The sequence below is a fragment of the Lissotriton helveticus genome, chromosome 7 (genome assembly GCF_964261635.1).
Source record: "Lissotriton helveticus chromosome 7, aLisHel1.1, whole genome shotgun sequence".
Classification (NCBI taxonomy): Eukaryota; Metazoa; Chordata; class Amphibia; order Caudata; family Salamandridae; genus Lissotriton; species Lissotriton helveticus.
This window is the reverse complement of record NC_136068.1, coordinates 506,602,117-506,623,443: the sequence shown is the minus strand read 5'-3', so window position 1 is coordinate 506,623,443 and position 21,327 is coordinate 506,602,117. Positions and strand designations below refer to the sequence as shown.

Below are 21,327 nucleotides of genomic sequence, written 5' to 3'. Positions count from 1 at the left end.
CAGGATTGTAGATAGCCCATTATGGCCTTCCATTCTGAATTTGAAGGCAGATTTCAACAAACTAAGCAGACTCATTGCATTTATTGTTTCAGCAAGAATTAGCTCTTGCATTGGCTCACAAGACCTTCGAATTGCAGGTGGCTAGAACTTCTTGTGAAATAAAGTCATTGTTAAACACTCACCTTCCCCTAAATTCCAGTACAGTGGGCCTTGCACACTTTTTCAAAAATTGTGGGCTTGGGCCTCGTTAGTTGTTTTCAGACCATCTGTGGAGTAATCCAGGATTTTATCCACTCCATTTTCTGTAGTGTATTTGGAGGATTCCTGTTGCGGTTATTCCTCATTTGCGGCATTCGCATCCTGTTCCTGCTTCTCCACAATGGAGGCTCCACTTGAGGGCGCACTTGAACTGGCATCAATCCAACATTACCATGAGCCCATGAATCAAATCTTTGGAATCATTCTACAAGAACTGGATCTTGATTGGTCTTTGACAATTTGGCCTACCAGGTTTACCTGCGTCCAACCTGTGTTCCGATGCATCTTGTGTCCCTTCGAATGGGCACTGGACAAATGTCTGGCGACCCATTTTCTGAACTCTCTTTAGGGCTAGCGCCTTCTACACAAAGGGAAGTTTGAGCCTGTAGACTACAAGGAACCATGTGCATTAGCGTATGGATCACAATCTACATTCTCTATTAGCACGGATGCTCATGACTTGGGCGGTGGACCAATTGTTATGTGCGAAGTCAGATTCCTTCATGTGGTACACACCCAAAAAAACAAGACCTTACTGCCCCACAGAGAAGAGCGAAGTATTACGTTTTCTGTGGAAAGTAGTCTCAAGGGGATCAGACGCAATTCGCTCATTCCAAGCTTTGGCAGCACGAAAAGAGAAAGCTTTACCACCCATTTGGACCCCTTGAAGCGCGGAATCGACAGAAGAGAGACAGATGCAGAACGATTTGTCTAGTAGGGAGCTACTGGACAAATATCTTTGCCAAATAACCAGGGCTTGAGAGATTCACTGTCCCGTGTACCAGAACAAAAGCTTTAAATAGGATTGGTTTTCTAAAAGGCAGTCAATGGAGAGTTTTCCGTTCCAACAAGATCGAAGAGCGCATAGTTAAATGCAAGAGAAGCCTAGCCGTCACATTTTAGACCACATGTAGGTGATTCACGAGGCCACCCACAACTCCTGGTTAGAGGATGCTAGCTTTGTCTAAGAGTAAGGTGACCAGCGCATGGATCACCACTATTCTAACCTCCAGAGGAAGTAGGGGAAGATATTTCTTCAGCGTGCGGAGCATAGTGAAACATTGGCCACCACTGTACAGATCCGTGGCCACATGGAAAATGCGGTGTCCATCCTCACCACTAAGATTTTAATCACCAAAGATGGAGGGGCGAGGCTGGAAAATAGGAGGCAAGAGATCTTCCTACCAGTTTGACCCATGTGATACAAAGGGAATCATTTCTGTCTTCTCCGCATCAAATTTAAGTTGACAACTCTGCCAATAATTGAAGATGGCTTGCATGCAGTCTGTAAAAGATGTTGCAATAGATGCATGGGAGCCATCAAAAGCAAAGAACAACTGAGTATCATTGGTGTATGAAATAATTTTACATTCAAACGGTTTGACTACCGAAGCCAAATAAGACATGAAGACATTGAAAAGGGTAGTGCTTAACGAGGAGGCCTGCAGGACCCCTCGGTTGACTTCCTTGACTTCAGAAGAAAAAGGGGCAAGCCAAACTGATTGGCCTTTGGAGTTCAAAGAGAACTTGCACCAGGCCCACACAATACCCTCCAAACCTATGGCAGGTAGTTGGTGCAGAAGGATAGAGTGTGGGACAGTGTTCAAGGTGGCAGACAAGTCAATAAGAATCAAGGCCGCAATTTTCCCTGAATCTAATGACCATTTAATATGGTCAGAGATATCCAGTACTGCTGATTCAATAATCTGACGAGGGAGGAAGTCAGGCTGACTGGGATGCAAAAGTGTGCTTTGCTCAGGATACTCAGAAAGCTGAGCATTGACAAGCTTGTCGACTATTTTAGTGAAGGCTGAGAAAAAAGAAATGGGGCTATGGTTGCAAAAGATGTTGTGATCCAGTACAGGCTTCCTGAGTAGAGGGGCCACTTTAGCTAGTTTCCAGATGTTTGGCATGGCCCAGAGGAAAGAGTGAGGATCAAAATGGGGTTGATCACAATGCTAATTACATGTATTGCCACAGCTAACAAAGTAGGGGGTAGGCATCCTAAGGGAAGCCCAATTTACATTTCAAGATGGCTTCCCTAGATTGCTCCAATGAGATGGACCAGAACTGGGTAAGCCTGCTGCTATGGCAGACAAGAGGAAGACACGCCAGCCCTTGGGGTGGGGCAGTTGCCATGAGAGAGGTCTGTGGAGAAAGAAAGGATTTCACAATCTGAAAGATGGAGCAGGAATTGTGTTCACTGGGATTCATTTTGTCATCCCCAAAAAGCTGAGTTTTTTTTAAGAGAGGCATGATAGGCACTGAGAGTGAATTTGCAATTGGATTTACTGTCAGATGAGTAACTTGACTCCATGATCATGCCAAGAGCTTTTACATTTAGAGGGAGCGGGAGGATACAGGGTTATGATTTCCAGAGCATTCGCAGGTGAGTATTTATGTTTTCTAGGAATTACATTTGAGATGATTCTTTAGTATCCACTGTTCAATTGCTTTTAGACATTTGCCGAGTCCATATGCTTTGACATTACAAGGTTTCTCCAGCTTTAAGATGATATGGGTATCGAAAGGCGGAGGCAAGATGGCCGCTGTAGCGCTGCAGTGAGAAGTCGCATCTTACCCCCTCTCTGACCTATAGTCTAAATGAGGAGGCAGATGACCCAGGGACTATAGGAATGCAGTCCTCCCTCCAAACTGTAAGGATTCATCAAGGCGAGAGCGACGGAGTGATTTGGCAGAGGGAAAGTGGCGTTCTTGCCAGAGCTGTATCCCTTTGGAAAAAAACCAGGGCTCTGTCTATCGCATTGGTTGAAGCGCTACATTGTCTTCTGGCCGAGAGGGGGATGGCGCAGCGCGGTAAGGAGAAACAACAGCCGCCGCTTGGTAGCACGAGTAAAGAGGCTAGCCAGAGGGACGCAGTAAAGCTGGGCGCAATCCCTAAGATCAAGATGCTGATGCCCCCCGCAAAGAAATCCACACCGGCTGCCCTAACGTCATCTGCTGCGATGAAAGTGCAGCAGCGCAAGTTGGATAAAGCGCATGAAAAGGAAACAAAGCTGACGCGAAGCGCCGCTGCTGCCGCTTGAAGTAACGGGACTCAGGAAGGACCGGCCCGGGGCCTGACGGATAAGAAAAGAACCGATAGAGATAGAGACCCTACCTTGAGACAGCCCTCGGTAGCAGAGGCGTTTGGGTCATTGGCAAACACGGGGGAAGTTGGAACAGCGGCCGCAGGCAAACCGACTGGAGCTGCGAACAGGAACGTCCTCGAGGACGCCAGCGGCGGCGTTGCTAGGCAACAGGGAAGCGCGGACCTCGCGCTTCCCGCGGAAATCTCGGCAACCTCGGCAGCAATGGCAGACGGTTTGCAGAAGGAACCGGAGAGCGAAGGTGGACTGGGGAACGCCGTCTGGAGGGTAAGAGAGGACACTGATGGGGCAGAGAGTCACAATACCTCCCAAATGCTGAATGCTTTAAAGGAGGTGGAAGCGGAGATGCTGGGGGGACAGAATCAGCAACAGGGGCCCAAGGAAGCAGAATGGGGGAGCCTGGTGAGCCTTGATTCCCAGAAAGAATTAACAGAGCCAGACATTGTCGAGGGGGCTGAGGGAGACAGGTTCTTCACAGTCCCAGAGGGTTCCGAATCTACCATTGCCAGTAGTGATGAGCAGAAAGAATCTTCAGATCCAAGTCTCGGCACGGAGGACAGCGGAAGTTCTAGAGGCTCCAGGGGGTCCAGGGGGAGACGCACCCTGAAAAAACGCAAGGTGGGAGCAAGGCGGGCTGGGTCCCCTCTGAGCACTCATAAAAAACTACTATGGGACTACTCAGCTACATCTAGCATGTATAAAGAGGATGGGCAAGATGGACAAGGGGAGGGGGAGAAACTTGACATTATGTTTGCCACGTTAAAACAAATCCAAGTAGAAGCCAGAGCAGAAAGTAGAAGAGCTAGGCACGATACCAAAAAAATCCAAGCCGCAATCAGGAAAGTAAACAAAAAATACGAAGAGGTAGAAGAGAGAGTGGTATGCGTTGAAGAGAGAACTGGCAGATTGGAGGACGAAGTAACGGATTGGAATGTATATAAAGCGGAGCAGGAAAAGGCTGTGGAGGACTTGCAATGGAAAGTGGAGGAGTTGGAGAACCGCCAGAGGCGTAATATTGCTAGGCTCCTTGGGATTGAGGAAGGGGTGGAAAAAGAAGATCCAAGAGGGTTCGTCATCAAGTTGCTAAAAGGGGCTTTTCCTGATGTACCATGGCAGTGGGAGATGGAAGTCCAGAGGGCCCATAGATTTCCACTCACCAGAAAGAAAAGACAGGATGGGGGGTACAGATACACTCCCAAGGGCTATGCTGGTGTTCTTCGGGAACTTTCTAGCAAGACAAGAACTGATGGACAAGGCCAGGTCAGATTCCAAGAAATCTTTTGATGGTGTAACATTCTTTGCCAGGCCTGACTTCTGTCATGTGACAGTGGAGAGGAGATGGCGCCTCAGACAGTTAATTGCAGCATTCCAGAAACAAGGGGCAGAGGCGTACCTAATGTTTCCGACAAAGCTAAAAGTTATATCTGCAGGACGTATGAGAATGTTTTTTTCTGAAATAAAGGCGGGGGAATTCCTGGCAGAATTAACAGAACAATGCAGAGATAGGAGTAAGGAATCGGCAAAAGGGAAGGACTAGGGGGCAATGAAAAAGTTGAACAGGGAGGACTGCGATGCAATCTCTTCTAAACTGAGTCATCACGGATACTAAGGGAGGGAGAGGGAAGGAGAGGGGGGGCGACTCTGCAACGCACAGCGATCACGCATAGGTCAGCTCTGACCTATTTGCCTGTGCTAGGGGGGGAGGGAATCTGGTGGGTGGAGGGGTGGGAGGGGGTTAAGGGGGAGGGTGGTGCTGGGTGCGGTGTTGGTGTAGAAGGAGAGAGACATGCAGTACAGATTTGGAAGATACACAAAGGAGGGAGACAACTACTGATTAGCTTCATAGGAGGAATGGGAGAGTTGGCAAAGTTAAACTTGTTTAATGGCTGTTAGGATAATCACGCTCAATATCTGTGGGTTAAATAATGCAGAGAAAAGGCAAAAACTAGCCGCAGCATTACGATTTTGGAGATCTGATATAGTTTGTCTACAGGAGACGCATGTGGCTAGGAAAGATAACTATATGCTGGAGCAAATGGGGTTGGAGGTGCTGGCCTATACAGGTCAAGAAGATAGGAAAAAGGTGGTGGCGATATTAGCTAGGAAAGGGGCTGTAAAAGTTAAAAGGAAGAAAGAGGATCAAGAAGGGCGATGGGTCTTGTTGGATGTGGAAACTTTGGCTGGAAGATTCACAATTACCTCAATATATGGGTCAAATGAAGATGAACCTGAACTGCTGGAATTTCTGGATGGGGAATTAGCACTGTGGCCGGAGCCTGTAGTATGCTGTGGGGACTTCAATATTAATGGTTTGGATGGCTTAATTGAGAGGGATGGGGGTAAATACCGGGGTAGGAAGATAAGGACATATAAGGCAGTACAAAATTTAGCTCGACACAACGCCTTGGTGGATATTTGGGCTGAGAAAAATCCCATAGGCACAGGCAGTACCTACTATTCAGCTCCTCATAGAAAGGTTACTAGACTAGACTATTTTTTCATCTCGAGCTCACTGATGGGTAGAGCTGATATTGAACGACTCCCTAGGTTAGTGTCGGATCACAATCCGTTGGTTTTAAGCTTGACATTTGTTAGAGAAAGGGATAGGACGCACAATCAATGGACGTTTGAACGGGGGTTGTTAAAGGAGGAGGAGTATGTGAAAAGGATGCAGGAATGGATTACACACTATTGGGACATACATAGATATTCGGCATCAGCGGATATGGTGTGGGATGCTTTTAAAGCTTGAGTTAGGGGAGAGACACTAAGTTATACCATACTAAGAAATAAGAAAGAAAGGGAGAGGATAGAGGAGAGGATTAGAAGTCAGGCGAGTTTAGAGGAGGGTCTAGTGGGTGCAATAAGTAGACAAGAACCTATTGAACAGATTTTATTGGATATAGAGGTACAGAAAGCGGAGACAGGAGTAACGATGGCGCAGAAGGCAGCAGGGAATTTTCTAGCAAAAAAAGAAAAATGTTATGAGTTCAACGAAAGAGTGGGTCATTTATTAGCAATTAGAACCAGACAAACATTAGCTGCAGGGGAAATAAAAGAAATCAAGGACAGCACAGGGACTATAGTTAATAAAGTGGAGGAAGTGCAGGAAGTCTTTAGGAGGTTCTATGAATCACTATATGAGCAGGATGCAAGTAACGATCTGCCAAGGATACCAGAATATTTGTCACATACACCACATAGAGGGTTAAGTACGGAAGATAGAGAGAGATTGGACCTTCAGTTAACGCTACAGGAGGTAAGAGAAGCAACATTTAGCCTCCCCTCTGGCAAAGCAACAGGACAAGATAAAATTCCTGTTGAATTTTATAGGACCTTTTGGGACGTGCTGGGAACAGACATCTGGACAATATGCTGTATGGCGCAGGGGGGCAGGGTAGTTCCACAGTCCTGGGCCGGGGCGGATATAATTGTAATATTAAAAAAGGATAAGCCTCCAATAGAGCCAGGCTCATACAGGCCAATAACGTTATTGAACGCAGACGCAAAAATATTCTCTAAAACACTAGCAAATAGGCTTAGTAGGGTTATTGAGAGTCTGGTGTCCCCGGAACAGCATGGCTTTATACCAGGCAAGGGGACTACCCAGCACACCAGACAGATGATCACCGTCCTGGATGCAACCGAGGTGGCAGGACACCCTGTCGCGGCTATTTTTCTGGATGCTGAGAAGGCTTTCGACAGGGTCTCCTGGGACTATCTGTGGAAAGCCCTGGAATGGGCTGGGTTAGGTGAAGGCTATATAAAGGCAGTTCAGGCACTTTATAAGAACCCATTGGCTAGGATAAGAATCAACAAATCATACACAGAGGTAGTACGGATCCGACGCGGGACTAGGCAGGGATGCCCAGCTTCACCTCTACTATTTGCTATATACCTAGATCCGCTGCTAAGAAGGCTGACAAGTAATCACAGGATCCCCCCAGTCAGATTACACGAGAAGGAATATAAGTTGTTTGCCTATGCGGATGACGTCGCAATCATAACATCAGCGCCAGGGGGGGCCCTAATAGAAATAGAGCAAGAGGCAAAGAAATTCGGGGCTTTTTCGGGATATCTTATAAATAGAGGAAAGACGCAGATAGTGCAGAACAGGTTTGCCAATTGCCAGGATACCAGAGTAGTTCCGGAAGCAATGTATTTGGGGATCAGGGTATCAGCGGAATTGGATAGAGTCGTAGAGATTAACATAGAGCCACTCTTAGGGAAAGTTAAAAGAAACTTAGAGAGAGTCAATAATTTACATCTGACGTTAATGGGGCGAATTAATATGATTAAAATGGTCACGTTTCCGAAAATTCTATACATCCTTAGAGCAATTCCCTTATATGTTGATGGCACATGGTTTAATAAAATAGAAGCAATTATGAATAGGTTTATATGGGCACAGGGGAAAACACGTAGGGAGTATCGTTTCTTGACACTACCAAGGGAGAAGGGGGGTTGGGGCGCACCTGATTTTAGGTTATATTACTGGGCAGCAGCTCTACAATACGCACAAGGGTTATTAGGACGTGGATGTGGGAATGCTTATGAAGCAGTTCTGGGTAAAGAGGCAGGGAACGCCTTGGTGAATACAGTGGATTATGTATACTTCAAACATACTAGGTTCAAGACACTGAGCGCAATTTATAAAATCTGGAAGGCCGTTGGGAAAAAGCTAGGAATTGGGAGATATAACAGATACCTTAGGCTATACTCCAATAACGATCTTCCCTCAGAAATTTTCAGGGACACAGTCATGAAGGAATGGGATGGTAAGGGGATTAAAAAACTAGGTGACCTGCTGGATGCAGAAGGGGTGTTCTTCTCATTCCAAGAAATTCAAATTAAGTCTAATATCCCAGGATGTATTTTTTTTAAATATTTACAAGTCAGGAGTTACTTTTATAAGAAACAGGGTGGGACAGTAGGGATGTCTTATTGTAGGATAATGGACTACTTGGAGCATAGTACACGGGCAACGATTAGACAACTTTATGCTGAATTTTATGCACTAAAAACAGATGATAGAGAGAAATTCTCCAAGAAATGGGTGGAACAAGTAGGGGCGCACCCTGATGGTCTACAAAACTCATTAGATCTAGGACGGTCGGTTTTGTGCTCGGCTACGCTACAGACCCAGCACTATAAGACGACTTATGCTCTCTATCATACACCTGCAAGAATTGCCCAGTGGGGGGGCACTACGGGCATAACATGTCCAAGATGTAATTCAAGTAGTGCCAATATTGTACATATGTTTGCACAATGTCCACAACTCTATACATTAAAACTGGCAATCGAAGAATTTATGGAAGTTTCTCTAGGGATAAAGACTAAATTGTCGGAAGAATTGATAATGTTAGGGGTGAATATAAGAGACAGCAATGAACACCCAGAATTTTTGTTTATGGCTACGGCAGTGTTAAGGATTATTATTGCAAGGGCTTGGCTTGATAAGACGGCACCCACATTTCAGACGTGGATAGCAAGGCTTCTCTCCACATATAATTTAGAGAAGGCCATTTATGATAGGAAAGGCAGAAGGGCAAGGTCATTGGGGGGTAGGATCTGGTTACCCATAGAGAAATGGAAGAATAGGAGCAAGTAGAGGCTTAAAATATATGAAGACTGATTTTGATTGTACTTGACTTTTGTATTTGTATTTGAATCTTGTGAAATGTCTCTATCGTTTTTTCCCTTTCTTTTTCTGTACTGTTAAAATGTATTGGTATTATTGGAAAAATGAGGGGGGGGGGAAATTCAATAAAAATATTTAAAAAAAAAAAAAAAGATGATATGGGTATCATCTGAAATAGCTGTAACATGAAAGTCCAGATAATTTCACAAGGTAAGGAAGACGGACTAGAGAAACAACAAAAAGTAGAGTTGCAATTGTTTATCCCTACATCACTCCTACTTGTATGGTGTTGGGTAGAGAACTGAATGGAGGTAGAGAGACAATATAACATCCATCCTAAATTGAAGATGATATCCATTCCTGCACAGTATCCAGGATGCTTGAGTTGTAATATACTTGTCCTATTATTTAGTGATACACTTTGTCAAATGTTGATGATAGATGAAGTAGGAGTATGGCAATCACTCCATTAGTGTTTAGGGATTTCTTAAATTCATTCCATGTTGAGATTTCTTCTGATTCATTGCTTCTCCTCAGCCTGAATCCATTGTTTACTATCCAACAGTACAATCTCTGGTGTTAGGCAAAAGATAAGACATGGGAGAATGCCACCTATTTAATAATGGCTTGTAATTTGTTGGATTGACATGGTCAAGTCCATGTTTCTTTAATACACATTTTGTTGCGTAAACTGAGATTTTGGCTCACCTCTAAAAGGTTTGTTTTCACACCCACAGGTGACATGAGTGATATTAGTTAAATGCGCCAGCGCTGAATGTGAAAGACAGGTAATGGATATTGTAGCCCAACAGAACCCCATCCAAAACATAAATGAGGTGATGTCAATGCTTTTGGATTACTAACATGGAGCAGTGGTAAGCAAACAATCATTCATTAAAGATTTACACAATCAAGATTAATAGAAATGAAATATGGATTTCAACATATTTATTTTAAAATAGTTATTTTAAAACATATCTATGTCATCAAATAGCCGAGATCCAGTGCACATAATATTGGTAACATTACTGAAGATGATAAAAAGCAACTCGTTCTAGTAGATGAATAAATATAAGTCTGAGTTTAGGAGGTGGTGTGCATACCTGGACAACAAGGTTTGTTGTCTGTTTGGAATAGTTTATCACTTATTTCAAGCACAAGGCCAGGAGCTAGGAGATTGCATCAGTGTGAGGGCACAATCCTGGGTCTGTTTGTGAAATCAGAATGGAATGCTTTGCAGAGCCTCTGGAGTATTGCTGGAGGATTCTTCAGTCAAGGGGGGATCTAGTTCTGTGGTCATGTAGTTCTGCGATCAGCGTCTGTGACCTGGGTGAAGATTTTCTCCTGACAGGTGGTCAAATGGCAGTCCTTATATATTAAATCATACCAGAGACTAGAATTTATGACATAAGAGGACCTCAATTCAGACAACACTATTCTGACTATATGTCTCTACTTTTTCTTATTTGATTTGACATGGTGATAAGTAGACACTTGATCCAAACTTATGTAGCATCAGGTGTTATATCTATGTCATCAGTCAAACGAGCTGACATTTTCACAGTTCTTAGAAAGATAAAGTCAGACGACACCTGCGTCAAAAGGAAGCAATGACAATGATTATGCATGAACTGAGAAAGATGGCAACCTCCATGATCTAAAATGGCAACCTCCATGAGCTAAAATGTGGACCGCCATTACCTAAAATGGTGACTTTCCTTACCTAATATGGATTTGGAGCCTATTCAAAATAAAGTCAGACCGTAGAACTTTACGTCATACTGACAAGCAGTATCTGCGCCAAAGGCAAACAAGCTGAATAGGTTAACTAGAATTGAGACTATAGTTAAAAATGGAACCTGTCCCTGTATGTGTTAAGAACTTAAAACTAAAGGAAAGAAGCCAAAAAATAAAAATAGATAAAATAATGGTTATCTGGAGAGAAATAGTAATAAGATTTTTGACGTTCCTGGAATAATTTCTAAGCTAAATAGTCACTAAGTTATCACGGAATGTGCTTTTGATTGATCTTGTTTATTAGACATATTCATTATACATTTACACAATAAAAGCACAGACAAGAAACGTGCATTTGATGAAATAGCCATTAATTACTCGTTACATGCTCAATAACATGTCCTCAAACTGAAATGAAAAAAGGGTGTCTACGCTGGAAGAAATTATCCCTCCAACAGTCTGATGAAAGATGTTTCAGTTTGTAAGGAAATTCATCCATTGATAGGGAGATATTGATGTTCTCTCTTGTCAAAATGGTAGGATAGGATTCTTGTGGAGAGGCTTTAAATATATTTGGAGAGCAGGGATTATGTGGGAAGCCCACCTAGTCTGTGCTTTAGATTCGAACAATTGGTTCCTTTTCAGTCTGTAGGTTGTAGGAGTACTGAATATGTTGTCTGGAGTATAAGACAACACCTAGAACGTGTGTTGTACCAGGTCTAGAAGCTGTATAGGTGTACATGTTCCAGTTTGTAAGTCATGGTTACAAAACACTAAATTGCAGAGCTTCCTGAATGTATTACAGATGACTACACTACACATGTATTCCACAGCATAGAACTCACAATGCACTTCCTGATCAACCTTTAGTTAAGGTGGAATGTCCATGATGTCCAATTAAACACCAATAAGCCAGATATCTTTCGGGGAATCCAGGAATATGCTGGAGTATATCTACTGCCCCATAAGCTTATCTGGAAAACAAAGCTACAGATTCCCTTCCATGATAAGGACTGCAAGCCATACTGGATACCCCTTTAAAATTACACGTAATGCTTAGTCTAAATGTATCCAAACCTGCATACTATACAGTGCATATCTCACTTCATTGACTTCAAGAAGTGTTTCTCTTCAGCTTCACCAGAATGCCTTCCATGCCATACCACACCAAGCCATCTGACACATATGCTGGCTGTGTGAAGCTGTCACCTTTCTGAACAGGGATACTCTCTTCAATTGCTGAACTTTTGGGGAAAAAAACTGGAGACGTAATTTTAGGTACATATCCCCGGACAGAGAAGGCCAAACTCACCACTAAATTCTTGGACCTTGCCCTTCTGCTTGCGAGGACAGCTATTACAAAGCGTTGGGAATCCTCTGAATGCCCTCTTCTACTGTCCTGGCATAGGGGCCTCTAACACTGGGCACAGATTAAGGCGCACCCATGTCCATGGAGGCAAACCATGGACTCAGTTGTATGCCGCTTGCTGACCTTTGGGATGCCCTAGTACTTGCCAACAAAACCTAGCTCTCAAATGATGATCTCCCTCCTTGAATGGATATCCCATCATAGCCTTTTTCCCCCCTTTTATCAGTTGGAGTGTGCTGTGTTATGTCCTCTCTCGCTTGCATTGATATACTTATCGTCTCCTGTCCTGCTTCATAAATGGGCCTAACTATGTGGTTATACATTGAACTTCTCGAACTCCCTGCTTTTGCTGGATTTGCTCTTTAACATCCAGTGATGCCTGATTGTAGGCCACCTCCTTCTACATTTTATTTTACTAAAGTATTATTGTTTTTGACTACTTGTCTGCATACCACTTTCGTCTTTGTTGTTTATACACTGATGATTATATTAGATTCTAGATTGGACCCTTATTTGCACTTGTTTGACTGTATAACCTTGTACTGAAAACAGTCAAAATTGTTAGCAAAAAAAAAAAGAAATAAGCTAGACATGCTTCTTACCTGTTGGATGTGTGTATGCAACCACTCCTGGGAACAAAAAACAAAGTGGTCAGTAAACTCTGTTTTAATTACCATAACAAAGTTAAAATATGTAAGTAAAATGCAGCTAATTAGGGCCATGATCCCTCTGAAACAATGGCAAGTAGATCACTGCAATGGAATGTATATTAGTGCAACAGAATATATTTGTTAAATTGGTATAGCACAGTCAGAACTTTTCATCATGTCCTTGTGTGATTAGCTGTTGCTAGGTAGTATCCTTTGTTGAATTTACTGTTCACAAATAGTGTCCCTGGATGAATGAGTTACTGAACTGAAAACAGCCAAGACTCCCTTTCTACTCTCCAGTGATAGCTTAGTCAAACAGTCAAAGCTTACTCAGATGATGGAATGGATTTGGGCCTAGGGCCCATATTACATGCCAGTCACACGCATTAAAGACCAATGTACCGTCATTTCTATTACTCATAAAAAAATACCTTGTTTACATATTGGGAACCTCAGGTAGGTTGAAATCAGAAAACAAAACAAAAATCTGAAGATACAAACACTTTCAGAAGCTGATATACTGGCCAAAACTATGCTGAAGAATCTTAAAGATGGTAGCTTTAAAGCTACTCACTCACTGAGCTGTATACCTGATCTATAGACCATTTTGTGTTCTTGGAAGCTAGATAAGCTTCAATTCACATACAAGAATGCCAGCAACAGCAGGGGCTATTCATGGGGGGCCCGATTCACAGAACTAACTTAAGACAAAATCCTAAACTTACTACCATTTTAGTATTCACAGAAGGCACTTACTCATTTTGGTATTCACAGAAGGCACGTACTCATTTCAGTATTCACAGAAGTTAGGAGTCCTAACTTTAGGGCTCCGAAATGCCTTCTGTGAATACCGAAAGTCTGAAAGTTAGGTTTGTTCCCAGTTTAGGAGTAGTAAACTTAGGAGTTCCAACTGTAGGACTCCTAAATGCCTTCTTTTAATACTGAAAGTCTTAATGTTAGGATTTTTCTCAGTTTAGGAGTAGTAAAGCTACGACTCCTAACTTTAGGTCTCCTAAATGCCTTCTGTGAATACCGAAAGTCTTAAAGTTTGGATTTTTCCCAGTTTAGGTGTAGTAAAGTTAGGACTCCTAACTTTAGGACTCCTAAACTGAGAAAAATCCGAACTTTAAGACTTTCGGTATTCACAGAAGGCATTTAGGAGTCCTAAAGTTAGAAGTCCTAACTTTACTACTCCTAAACTGAGAAAAATCGTAACTTTAAGACTTTCGGTATTCACAAAAGCCATTTAGGAGTCCTAAAGTTAGTATTTTCCTCCTTTTTTTGTACAGGGCACATCAGGTCATAAACAAAAGAAAGAATCAATATTTAAACAGAAATGCATATACATATACATAAGCATACATAGACAAACATAAGCTGAAGCACACACATGGTTTTGAATGATAACCCCACTTATCTATTCAAGCAGTTTATCTCAACTAATACATAAACAAGCTAAAATTTACTCCCCTTCCATCTTTCTATGCGTTCCCATATTTGTAATCCTAGTTTCCTTCCCCTTTTCCCCCTCCTTGCGTAGATTGCCTTTTCAAGATTGTAAGCCGACAAGAGTCTGGCCAGCCATTGATGAAAAGTAGGCGGAAGTCGGTCAAGCCATGCAGAGGCAATGCACATCTGCAAAACAGCCATAGCTACAAATATAAAATGGCCGAATTGAGCCTGTCCACCATCATTGTTTACCCCAAGCAGAACTGTTGATGATGTCAATGTAATTTCTATTCTCAATGACCTTTTAAAAAATGCTTCTATAGCCTCCCGAGTTGGTTGTAAATGTGGGCATGTGGCGAAAATATGCACTATATCAGCCTCATGGCTGTCACAACGAGGGCATTCTATTCCGCTTGTTCCTCCCCATTGCGCAATCCTTGCTGGTGTATAATATAATGAGTAAAGTGTTTTATAATGCTGTGCCTGAAGGGCCGCTGAGCATAGAATTCTCTGCCCCAGGTCTAGTAAGACTGGGGTGAATGTATGACATTGTTCTGCATTCTGTCCATCAACTGTTATTTTTGCACTAGTGAGACACGAAAACATTCCCTGCACTGTACCTATCTTGTGTGCCCATTTGCCTTCATATTTCTCCAAGTCATCTTGCTTATACGCAATCAATTCTGCATAAAACCTTTTTATCGTACAGTCAGCTCCGCCTTGAATGACTTCCAAGGTAGGGTTCTTTCCAAACCCAGCCGGTCCACCTTTTTTCCCCACTAGGAAACTTCTAACTTGCAAAAATTGGAAAAAATTCCTTGAGTCAAGGCCATATGTTGTCCGTATATGAGAGAATTACATCATTCCTCCTGCCCCCATCATATTTCCCAGATTCTTTATTCCCTGCTTCCCTCATTCTACAAACAGAACATCTGAGAATATCTCCCGAGGGAGTGTAGAGTTACCAATCAGTCTAGTGTAGGCATTATACCTCCCCAGGCCAAATTTTTTCATGAAAGCTTTCCAGATATTATATGCTGCAATCACCGTTTTAAATTTAGTTCTTTTGAAATAGCTAGGGTCAGTGTATTTCAAAAGGACGTTCTCTGCCTCAAGTTAGGACTCCTAACTTTTGTGAATACCGAAATGAGTAAGTGCCTTCTGTGAATACCAAAATGAGTAAGTGACTTCTGTGAATACCAAAATGGTAGTAAGTTTAGGATTTTGTCTTAAGTTATTTCTGTGAATCAGGCCAGGGTTTTCCATTCTGAGATGATGGAAGAAAGAGAGGCAAAGTTCATTTAGATGTGCATTTGACATCCCAAACAAGACATCCTCAAAATGAAAATAAGTTACTTACCTGTACCTGCAGTTATCCCGTATTTGCATCTTTAATAGATTTACATGCTTGAATTATTCCCCGTTGTTGAAGTGGGAGTCCCAAGGTATCATAGAAAGCACTACACAATTATACTATAGGCAATAATGGTAATGTACAGTCACATTGATAACCAATCTATGTCCTTTTTTTTTAAAACTGACCAAACTTGAACTATAGCCAGTCAGGTGACAGCACCCTCAAGAAGACCCCAAACAGAGGGTAAGTTTCTCAGATTTTCGAGCGCAAGTGGGACAAGGAAAAATCCCAATCTATGAGGGGAGCCTCTGAGGGGAGGAGGTAGGGTGGCATGTGAATCTATGAAAGATACTGGATAACTGCATTTACAGGTAAGTAACTTATTTTCTTATCCTGTATTGGACCTTTCATAGATACACATGCTTGATTCAGAATAGTAAGCAGTTTGTAATATGTAAATACACATACAAAAAATATATAAAGTACAATGGCGGATGGTAACAGTGTAATGTATATATATATATATATATTACCTACTGGCGGTCGCCAGTAGGTATATATAGTTAGGATTTTTTCTCTATGGGTTTTTTGAAAATTCTATGTCTAATAACTTTGGCGTTTGTGGACGGAATTGGCTGAAATTTTCAGGAAAATGGCACATTTTGTTTCTGAGCAGCCCTTGAAAATTTGGGGGGGGTTCGTCAAGGGGGGGCCGAGAAAAAAGGGGGGTCCCAAAACGTGTTTTTAACATTGAGTTTTCCATAGGGCGGTTGGCCTCACTTTTAGCCCGAACGGCTGAATGGATTTGCACGAAACTTGGCAAAATTGTAGGGACTGGTAGCCCGATGTGCCTTTTGTAGGTCTCAATATATGTGCTCCAGTGGATTTTGAGAAATTAACGTTTAAAAAAAGATATATATCTGTAACAGCGGACCGGGCAGCGTCCTAGGACGCGTACTTTTCGCGCAACGGAGCTTTGTGAAGCGAAGCTGATTGGTTCTCCGGCGTCTGTCAACATTCCAAACAGTCCGTAGCGGCCGCCATCTTGTCTCTCGGTAGGATCGAGAGACAAGAGGAGGCCAAAGCGAAGGGGCAAATGACCATAAGGGGGAATAGTAGATCCTCGCTGACCCCCTAGGTTTGATGTGGAGGTTTTAAAAGGGCCCCGCGGGGCAAAAAAAAATAATAATAATAATAATCGAACACCTGAATGGATTTGCACGAAACTTGGCAAAATATTAGGGACTGGTAGCCCGATGTGCCTTTGCTAGGTCTCAATATATGTGCTCCAGTGGATTTTGAGAAATTAACGTTCAAAAAAAGATATATATCTGTAACAGCGCTCCGCTTCGCGTACTTTTCGCGTTACGGAGCTTTGCGAAGCTGATTGGTTCTCCGGCGTCTGTCAACATTCCAAACAGTCCGTAGCGGCCGCCATCTTGTCTCTCGGTAGGATTGAGAGACAAGAGGAGGCCAAAGCGAAGGGGGAAATGACCATAAGGGGTCATAGTAGATCCTTCCTGACCTCTTAGGTTTGATGTACCATTTTGCCAAGTTTGGTGTAATTCCGTTCAGCCATTCAGGCTGTAGACGTATGTAAATGTCCTATGGAAAATTGCATGGGGAAAACACATTTGAAAGTGTTGAAATTTAGAACCAATTAAAATGTTACTTTGGTTTTGTATTTGTGTGTGATGAAAGTTAATTGGTTATGTATATATGTCAAATGAGAGGAAACCACAGCCATTTTGTGATACTACTGTCTGAGGTACATTTGTGAGGAATTTTTGGTGGTGAATTTCTGGTGTTTGATTTACACAGTACTAACACTTCTGCTACTTTTAAAAAGGTGAGTTGTTAATTTGTAAGGGGAACTATGTTGTACACTTGAAGATAATTTGAAAAATGTTTTCTGTTATTTATTTGCAGTCCTTCTGTTATACTAAATAGTTGATGAAGTTAGTTTTATATTATGTATTACTAAAAACGATAAATGAAAGTGATTATTTTTTTCTGCAATTTACAGCAAGCAATTTCAAAATAAAATGGCTCACAATGAAGAGACCGTGGCAATTTCTTTTGAATTGTCCACTACATTGATTGAAATTGAGAGCACCAATAATGAAATATTGTCACAAGGAGGACATGACTTGTATGATTCCATTAGATTGATTGAAATGGACAGCACCAAGAATGAAATATTGTCACAAGGAGATGACTTGAATGATTCCACTACATTGATTGAAATTGAGAGCACCAATAATGAAATATTGTCACAAGGAGGAGATGGCTTGTATGATTCCATTAGATTGATTGAAATGGACAGGACCAATAATGAAATATTGTCACAAGGAGGAGATGACTTGAATGATTCCACTACATTGATTGAAATTGAGAGCACCAATAATGAAATATTGTCACGAGGAGATGACTTGAATGATTCCACTACATTGATTGAAATGGACAGCACCAATAATGAAATATTGTCAGAAGGAGGAGATGACTTGAATGATTTTTTTGATCAATCTCTTGATGGCGAATTTATCGAGTGTTTGGAGACCATAGAGTTACAAGAATCATCATTGCAGACTTTTAATGAGGAGATTCCAGATGAGATGATTGAAGAGGAAATTACTGATGAGGACATGTTACTAGTTGTTTCAAATTTAGAAAATTTTGAAGAATAAATTTATATTTAGAAATCAAAAATTGTTTGAGACATTATTTATTTTTATTTTTAATTTATGAGGTTGTAGCGAAGTGATTGTAGTATAAAATGAGACTTATAGTATAGAGTGCAACATTTTTATGTTACATGGTAAGTTTACTCATATTTACTTCCCTTCTGCCACTATATTATCTCCAATGTGTATTTGACATGTCTTCTTCATCTCCGGCCTCCTTTCTCTCACTGTGTGTCTCCGATGCATCTTATCGCTGGTATTTTGTGTAATTACAGAAGAGAGTAAAATAAAATAGTTCGGAACGTGAAAAGGGGGCAAAGTAGAGTACTCCTCACCCCCTAGGCCTTTTTAGGCGGTCCCAAAAGGATCAGTTTCTGCTTTCCTGAGAGATTATGGTATGAGTTCCATATACCACAATAACTTGCATTACAACATGCAAGATATCTATCTCCTATTACCAACTTTTGGAGATATTCGCGCTAAGCGCGAATATCTCCAAAAAGTAACACCTGCCCTGAGCAGTTCTTAGCCATGTTATCCAATGGGAGGTGGATAACATGGCTAAGAGTATTAGCTCGGTAATGCATGAATATCGCTGAGTTTTTAGCGATATTCATGCATTGCGGCCGTTTATTATCGCATTTGCGATAAACCTTGATAATAGTAAGGTTTATCTTCGATAATTTCTGACGATGCTTAGTGGTAAAAAATTGGTTGGTAAGCATCGTTAGCGATAAATATCGCTTAACTTTGGTAATATGCCCCAACGTCTGTTAACGTTCGATTCGAAGGAAATGAGGAAGTGTTGAAAAACATTGTCTGCGCCATCTTGCCTTTTTTGAAATGCCACACTTTTGTCGTGCACGGCAGCCATTTTAGATGTCTTGACCAGACCCACTCTCTGCACGCTGTCGATTCGTAGCATGGCTCCTCACCCTCGCAAGCATCTTCCCCAGGCACTGGTCACCCCCGCTCTCTGTCTTATGCATGGGCAATAAACCTCCCCCCATCTGCGCTGCTCTTCCCTGAGAATCACACTGTGCCCGCCCGACACCTCCCTTTCGCCCTATTCACTACCGCACCCTGTGACACTCCTCTTCCTCTGTGTCCGATTGTCCAGGCTATCAGCTAGCCCTGCAGATGTAGTTTATGGCCCCAGCTGTAAAGAATCACCCCTCTTCAAAGGAGTTATAGTAGATCAAGGCCCACACCCGATGAGATCCGTCACACCACACGTGTTCCTACTATCTGAAAACTATCCTGTATTGTGATTGGGGAGGGGACCGAGCCTGAAGCGGAAGATTCCAGGAATGACTCTTTGTACATCAAAGTTTTTACAATTATGTGTCACATAAAAAATATATAGCACTCCAACAAAGTAGTAGGAATATAAAACTTTAATAACATATAAATATATACAACAAAACAAAAACAGTAATAGATTTATTGAAATTGACAGCACCAATAATGAAATATTCTTGTCAGTAGCGGTCTGTTGTGCGAATAGTTCCAAGGCAGCAGAACGCGCTGAAATCTGGATGTCACGAAGGTGATGTCTAGCAAGTTGCCGCCCAGCAAATAACGGCGTGGGGCGCCGCGGGGGTGAGTGAGTCCAGTAGGCACCACAGCTATTCTTACCGGCATTGCAGAATTACTGCTGGGGACAATGCCTGTGCTGGAGCAGGGTCACAGCAGAAACAAAAAGGATTCTGTTGAAGATGTTGTTGGTTTTCAATTTGAAAACAGTTCTGGTGTCAACTGCTATGCTAATGTAGTGGTTAATGTTTTGTTTTCTCTAGAAAATGTAAAAGAGGGGGAGGCAGTCCAAAGTTCCGTTAAAAGGGCAAAGGAAAGGATCGGTGGTTTGAACTATCAGTCAAAAAGGGGAGGGGGTGCAACAATTTTTCCTACCGGGTCACACTGTGCTTTCACCGGAAGTGAGGTCTGCAGGATTCTAGTAATTCAAAGTGAGGCTGGCGCCGACGTCCCGCGGATACAGTTTCGTCACTCCACGGGTGATCATGGCAGTCATTCCCCATCGGGGGTGGGAGACTCCCGCGGCTCCTCTAGAATCTTCAAGGTCGTGGAGGACTACGGTGGTGGAGTCAACCAGTGACCGGGCCATTTCTTTATGCTGGGCCCGCTCTTGCCAGGTCGACCGCCATTTTGAGAGTTCGGTAGCTACTGGCGATCGCGGGGTCAAATGAACGGACGGGCTCCACCCTGCCGGGCGAGACGTTGCAGCATGGCCACAGTGGAAGAACTCTTTTCCGGGCGCCTGGACCGCTGAGGGTGCAGCTGGGAAGCCTACACTGGGGAGGCGGGAGAGGCCTGTTCGCACCGTCTCTCCCTCCCAGTGCACCCCACGGCGTCTCGCTTGAGATTTGTTATGGCCGGACCAGGCGATGAGGACGAGGGGGGGGTCGGAGGCATGTGCAAGACATCCCCCCCCAGTGTTGTCGCAGCCATTATAAAAGAAAGAAGTGTCCCGTCCGTCTTCGGGCCGGGCTTCCGGTGGATGTCGGCCGGACGCCCCTGGCTCTGGCCCCATGAACGGGTTTCTTGGTTTATCGGCTGCAGCCGGATTCCGTCGGCCTCGGCCCCCCGACCGTTGGTGGCCGGACCGGAAGAGCATGTGGCGGGACTACCTGCAACTCTCAAGGGCCACCGCGGCCGGACTGGGAGAGAGAGGGGAGGGTCGAGGAGACATTCCCCCCCCCCTGCAACTGTTCAGCGTTGTAAAGGCAATCCCCTGGCCGGGTCCCGTTGGTCTCGGCCTCTCCTCCGGCTACACCCTACGTTAGGATCTCCTGGCCGAGGCGTGGCAGCAGGACCTGCCTTATATGGGCTGCTCCCGGCTGGGCGTAGCCGGAACCCTGCCCCACCTTGGAAGTTTCCAGAGTGGGGGCGGATGTTCTACTGACTTGCATTTTCCCTAGTCTATCGATTTTTTTGGCGTGGCAGGCGGTGGGACAGCGAGGGGTGATTTGGTTTCTCTTACTGTTTTTCTGGTCTCTCACCACTGGCATATTTTAACGTTTTCTTGTTTCTAGGACATTAATAGGTTTT

General features: G+C 43.2%; 1 protein-coding gene across 1 annotated transcript in view; it reads right to left on the bottom strand.

The window, feature by feature from the left end:
- LOC144768685 (uncharacterized) overlaps positions 1-21,327 on the bottom strand; it is a 9,047,330-nt gene that overhangs the window by 5,658,891 nt on the left and 3,367,112 nt on the right. The window contains exon 19 of the mRNA XM_078652515.1: positions 12,721-12,747. Within this exon, the coding sequence (XP_078508641.1) occupies positions 12,721-12,747 (27 nt within the window). The remainder of the gene's footprint in view (positions 1-12,720; positions 12,748-21,327) is intronic.